This window comes from Artibeus jamaicensis, unplaced genomic scaffold (assembly GCF_021234435.1).
Source record: "Artibeus jamaicensis isolate MK-2021 breed Jamaican fruit bat unplaced genomic scaffold, CSHL_Jam_final contig_511, whole genome shotgun sequence".
NCBI classification, from domain to species: domain Eukaryota; kingdom Metazoa; phylum Chordata; class Mammalia; order Chiroptera; family Phyllostomidae; genus Artibeus; species Artibeus jamaicensis.
In genome coordinates, this window is record NW_026521866.1 from 3,171,474 (window position 1) to 3,177,557 (window position 6,084).

Sequence of the window (6,084 nt, forward strand, 5' to 3'; positions counted from 1 at the left end):
AGACTTAATTGTTCTTTCAATAGCCCTGTAACTATAATTCAAACAGTTCAGGTGAATCTAGAAAACTCAGTTAATTAAAATCAATCCTCTAAAAAACTGCCCCACTTCAAGTAGGAGAATATTAAAATATCCTATGTAGGATTCCATTTGTAAAAATTTCAGAGTTTGACTTTCCATTTAAACTGTCCAGTTGGAGAAAGGGCAGTTTTAGGTGTGAGTATGTCACTAGTTGGGATAAATTCTACCTCTTGGTACCTCAATTAGGACTGCTGTGAACTGGGCAATCCTTTACATTGACCTTCACACTGAACCCTCACCATAACCCTATGTGAGAGTTTCTATTATTGTGTTTTCTTGTGGAAAATGGGACTGAGAGAGGTAAAGTCAATTGTTCAAAGTCAGTCAGGTAGAACCTGTGAGGACAAGGCAGGTTTTGAACCCTTTACTTTGAAGCCTGTGATTTCAGTCACCATGTTTACATTTCTTTTCTCCAGGGATGACTTTAGCTAGACATTGGTCACTTCTCAGGGAGATCAACCATCTGTGGGTATTCCTGGGCCCTGGGATTTTCATTGCTAAAGCCAAGAAGGTCCTGTCCAGGCAAACCCTGGCAGAGTTGATAACCCCATTTCCAATTGCTGTTCTTCAGTTTTGAGTAGACACTGGGCAACCAGGCTCTTGTAGAACAGATTTGCTTATAGCAAAATAATACCACGTCTTAAATTTGAGTCCCAAACTAGATCAAGTACAATGAAAGGAACTTGCCTAGAAACTTCCATAAAGAAGTTAAGAAAATTCATCAGCCTCTGCACTAACCTTAGACAGCCTAGGGGTGTGCTTTCCAAGGCTAAGGTAACGTGCCATCTGCCTGAGGAAAATCTTCAGAACACCCCTTGTGTTGCCCTCTCTGTTACTGGATTATCTGTCTCTCAGCAACTAACTCTAACTTTCCCAGACACCAGTCTCCCCACCCCTATTCCCTCACCTAACCAATCAATACTCAAGCTCTGTGGAGATTACTTCCTAAATGCCATCTATGATAACATAGTCTTCCTTTTTTTTTTCTCCCTCATAGCCTTGGTCCTGACCCTCATTCCCCTCTTCCCAGCTATGGATCAAGTCAATGCAGCTTGTAGCCCCAGTTCCCTGACTCTGGTCACTCAGCTTTCCAGAAAACTCTCTGAAGTTCTGAAAAGTCACCTTTCTGAAACACAATCACACCATGCTTATGATCCCTACTAACACTGACTTAATCTTACCACAGGCTGAGGCCCAAACTGACCTGTCTAGGAAATAGTAAAAGCTTCACTCTCCTACTCTCAGCAATGCTGTGCTTCTCCCCACCACGCTCAGTGACAGTGTGTTCCTCCCTGCCACACTCAGTGACACTGTGCTCCTCCCCCCACACTCAGTCACACTGTGTACTCCCCCACACTCTCAGTGACACTGTTCCCCTCAACCTTGGTTATGCTGTGCTCCTCCTCCTGCCCACATTTTGTGACATTGTGATCTTACCCTACACACACTCAGTTACCCTGTGTTCCTCTCCTGCTCACTCTCTCCCCTCTGCACTGGGCCTGCCCAGGCACCTGTCCTGGCCAAACATGGCAGGCCTCCAGGTCGGGGATGACTCAGCAACTGCAGAGCTCCCCAGTACCACAGCAGTTATAAAAGAGAAGGAAAGAGAGTGATGAAAACAAGCTGACTTGGAGCCTAGAGTTTAGGAAAATAAATTTCACAGGGCCACAGAAACTATTGAATGATGATTCCATGAACTTAGAATGTGCATGGGAGAAAAGCTCTAAAGGGTCTAGAGCAGAGTGGTCACCACAGTTGATTTTAATTAGGGGCTACAGAAGCCACAGTCTGTAGTAGGAATAATAAGAGAGGGTTTTTCTAAGAACAAGCCAAGTAGAATGAGAATGCAGCCCCACAGTCCAGATGAGCAGAGCCATTGCTGAAGTCACAGCCACAGGCCTGGCACCCAGCTCCTGGAGACTTCTGGGTCTTCTCTCCTCCAGAGTGCTGAAGGTGAAGGCAGCTGTGGGCCTAGCCAGTGTTTAATGAAATGCTTTCATTTTATTTGAGTGGAAGTTATCTCCCCACCACCAAAAAAGAAAGTTTTATGAGAGTTATAACTATTAAAATGATTTGAAAGGAGAAAAGAAAAATGAAAGTGACATTTTAGCTTTTTGCCATTTTAGCTGTATGCCTTTTAATGCTATAAGTGTACTGCTATCCAACTTTGTAACTCATTTTATATTTTCCAGAGTTGTATCTCTGGTCCACATTACTTAATTAAAATTCCATTTGTACTTTCTACAGCAACACCAGATGCAGGAGAAGATCCCAAAGTTACAAGAGCCAAGTTCTTTATAAGAGATCTGTTCTTGGTAAGCAATTTTATTAATCTTTGTTTTCCTACAGCCATAGAGTTATATTGTTCTTTGCAATTTGCAAATTACTTACCCTTTCATGATCTCATTTAATCTTGCCTCAAGTTATGAGAAATGAGAGGAGTATTGTTACTTTATCTCATCACTGAGCACATTGAGGTTCAGAGACATTACATGTCTCACCTCAGGTCAACACAACTAACAAGCAAGAATGGCATGAAGACAAGCTAGACCCTTTTGCTTGCTGTATTTTCCAAAATGGAGAGTCTTTCAGCAGAGTCTGAAATACCAGCCCCCATGCAGGGTCCTCCTTTAATCCTTTGTCTTCCATTGAACACAGAGAGGCTAAAATTAATGTGAAAATGGACATGCTCAGAATCAGACTTTTTTTTTTACTTTCTATTTCAAGATTATTTTAAACTTACATAAAAAGTGAGAATTATATATAAATAACTACTATAAACTCTTCACCCAAAATGACCAACTGGTAAAATTTTACCATATTTGCCTTATCTATTTTTTTTTTCATTTGAATAAGCCACAGTGTATAACTGGCTACAAATTTTCACTAGCTGGAAACTAACAGATGCCAAGACTTAGCCAAGACCATGTTCTAGTCATACCCAGACAGCATTTGGCACATGTCCATTGTGCAGAACTGGAAGTCAGACCAGTCTGCAGCAGGGATGGTCCAGGAGGCGGGCCCATGGCCCATGGAGGCGGGCCTTTCCATGGGAATCAGATCCTCACCACAACAAGCCCTGGAAACCGCTTCTCTACCCTCCTTTCACGATGCTGCCTTTTGCCTCTTGAATCCTATACTGAGTGAGAAAGTAACAAGGGTAAGAAACCAAGTCCCAAGGTGAGATCTGAGGAACAAGTGTCCCTGGAAGTAACAGGTTAAGCTGCTGGGAAAGGGCTGTGTAATGACTCCATCTGGGAAGTGCTGTGTTAAATAAAGTACGACAAGTTTCTCTGTTGTCAGACTTCTAGGAACCTTTGCTGTGCTAATGCATTTTGTGAGTCTCTTCACTCAGGGAAATGAGCTTCTAGTAGATTCGAGATTTCTTTTCTTAAGGAGTATCTTGCAAGACTATAATATATAAAAACGCATTAAAAAGTGTTCCACAAATGCTATTCTAATGAGAATGACACAATAATCGAGTGTGCACATTGGGCATTTAGATAAAGATTAGAAATAGAATATGAATGGTCATGCCCCCACCATTCAGTCCTTGGGCAGAAATCTTTTCTTCTCTAACAGTGGACAGACCTGGCTTGTATACAGTTTGCAAATCAGGGAAATAAAGGCATGGGAGGCATCAGCTTACATTTTTTTATTGTAGGATTTGCCTGGGGCAGTGAGTCATCCAAGAAATTTTGAGTTGGAACCCCCAGCCCCAGACTTAGAAGGCATCCAGAGTGGATTGCAAAATTGGTTATTTATTAGGATTTAATCTGGACAAGAGCAAATCTTAGGTGAAAAGATACTTTTGGTAACACAAGGCCCCAAGAGAGGGTGGGGAATAAAGGTTATAAAAGAAGAAAGAGAGGTACAGGGAGAGGATCTGTCCTTTAGGGGGGTAAAGGGGGGGCTGAGAAGGGAGAGGGCACAAGGAAAGGAACCCTTCTACGAGAAGGGGCCCTGTGCTGTCTGAGCGTTTTCCTTAAATGTCACTACGTGAGGAGGGGACTGACCACCAGGAGGTTTGTCTCAGGCAAGGTCATTTCTTCCCACAGAGAAAATCTTAGAAAATCTTAGAACGGGAGGATCTTAGAACAGAAAGAAACAGAAGGAAGGAGGGCCAGGGAGTCAGCCCCCAACACCCCCCAGTCATAGTCAACCAGGTCTGTCCCTCAAACTGGAAACCACCTACAAGCCCCAGCCCAGACCTGGACCAGAGAGTCTCTTCCAAGGCCAGTGTTGCCAAACCTTTTAAAGCAAAAGGTAGTAAGTGTATAGTCACGACTCTGTGTCCAGATACTCTTAGTATGTTAGAAACCTGCATGTTTTCTGAGCTGTCTTCCTCATATTTTACCAGATCATCTCAGATTTTTTTCACCTTGACCATTATCTCCTAAGAAAGGGCCTCAGAAAATAAGGCAGCAGCTAGGTGACCCAGCCAAGCAGACTCTGGAGCTGCCCAGTTTTCCTTGACAAACTTATTCATATTATTTTTAATGAAAATTAGCTTCTTTAGAGATTTAAACTGTTTAAAATTTGCAAACTGTGACAACCTTTGTAATAACTCCATTCCTTTCCAGCCAGGGAGGAACTGGTCACACTGTTGCAGAAGAAAGCCTCTTTTCATTCATTCACTATGCACTTACTCTCCTTGTGCCACACACCTCACCTTGTGTTTTAGGGCTAAAAAGATATGTAACTTACAGACTTTGGTGTCCTTAACTTAAAAGCAAACTTTTAATTGCTCAAGAGAAGACCAACTACTGCTACAAACGTCTCTTCTTTTAGGCTTTTCATAACCCGATGAACATTTGCACAACACCCTTGCAGAGCCCCAGTATTTCTCCAACAGCTGACTCCTGAGCTGCTTTGCAGAAAAATAGGGGGTGGGAGTGGAGTAACAAGAGGACATTGGTGATTCCCGTGGGCACCTATGAAGAAAGCTCCAGATGACCCCTGCATCAGTCTGCCAGGGCTGCCATAACAAAGTCCTATAGACTAGCTCGCTTAGACAAAGAAAATTTATTTCTCATTGTTCTGGAAGCTGGAAGTCTAAAGTCAGGGTGTGAGAAGGGTTGATTTCTCCTGAGCCCTCTTACTGAGCTTGTAGATTTTCACCTTTGCCCTGCGAGTCCTCAAATGGTCTTCCCTCTGTGTCTGTCCTTATCTCCTAAGGACACCCATTTTACTGATTAGCACCCACCATAATGAACTCATTTTAATTCAATTACCTTTTTAAAGACCCTATCTCCAAATACAGTCACACTCTGAGGTGCTGAATGTTAGGACTTAAACATGTGAGTGGGGGAGGGGGACATAATTTAGCCCATGACAGCCCCTCTCCACACTGCCCCACTTAGCTTCACAATGCAAACGAGCACGTCACTCCAAGATGTCCTCACGAATCATGACTGATGATGTTTAACTCAGTGTTTCTCAGTTATTTGGCCACCGAGTACTTAACCCGGGGACACCCTAGGAAATGCTAAAGGTCTGTGTGGAGGAAGAAGCAACGTGGCTGAGGTTATACCCATACAGAACCACTAGTCATGTGTGGATATTTAAATTAAAATTAAATAAAACTAAACATCAGTCTCTATTGCATCAGCTCAGCACAGTGGCTACCTTACTGACAGGGAAGATATAGAACATTTTCATCATCGCCGAAAGTTCCACCAAAAGATGTTGGTTTAGACCTTCATTTCTGGAAAATAGTACCCTAAATTCTGTTTTCAGTGGCTGTCTTTTAAATGTTCATCCTGTCTCAAATGAATTCTAAGCTTCTGTGGGCAAGAGGTAAGCTAAAATTCTTTGGGTTTCCAGTTGTGTGTTCAGTAGACACTCCCTACAGCTCTGTATTTCTATGTCAAACAAACAAGACAACACCCAAGCCCTCTACTCTTTGATCCAAGAATGAATGGGGTGGGGGCTGCGTTCCCATGTGCCCTTGGGTGCAGTGGCCAGGGCTCCAGTGCACAGACGCCTTTTTTTTTTTTTTTTTTT

At 42.9% G+C, this 6,084-nt stretch overlaps 1 protein-coding gene across 3 annotated transcripts in view; it reads left to right on the forward strand.

Moving 5' to 3' along the window:
* Nucleotides 1-6,084, forward strand: part of GNAL (G protein subunit alpha L) — a 163,460-nt gene that overhangs the window by 154,580 nt on the left and 2,796 nt on the right. For all 3 annotated transcript variants that reach the window (XM_053668810.1, XM_037147977.2, XM_037147978.2), the window contains one exon: nt 2,326-2,393. In XM_053668810.1, coding sequence (XP_053524785.1) covers nt 2,326-2,393 — 68 coding nt within the window. The remainder of the gene's footprint in view (nt 1-2,325; nt 2,394-6,084) is intronic.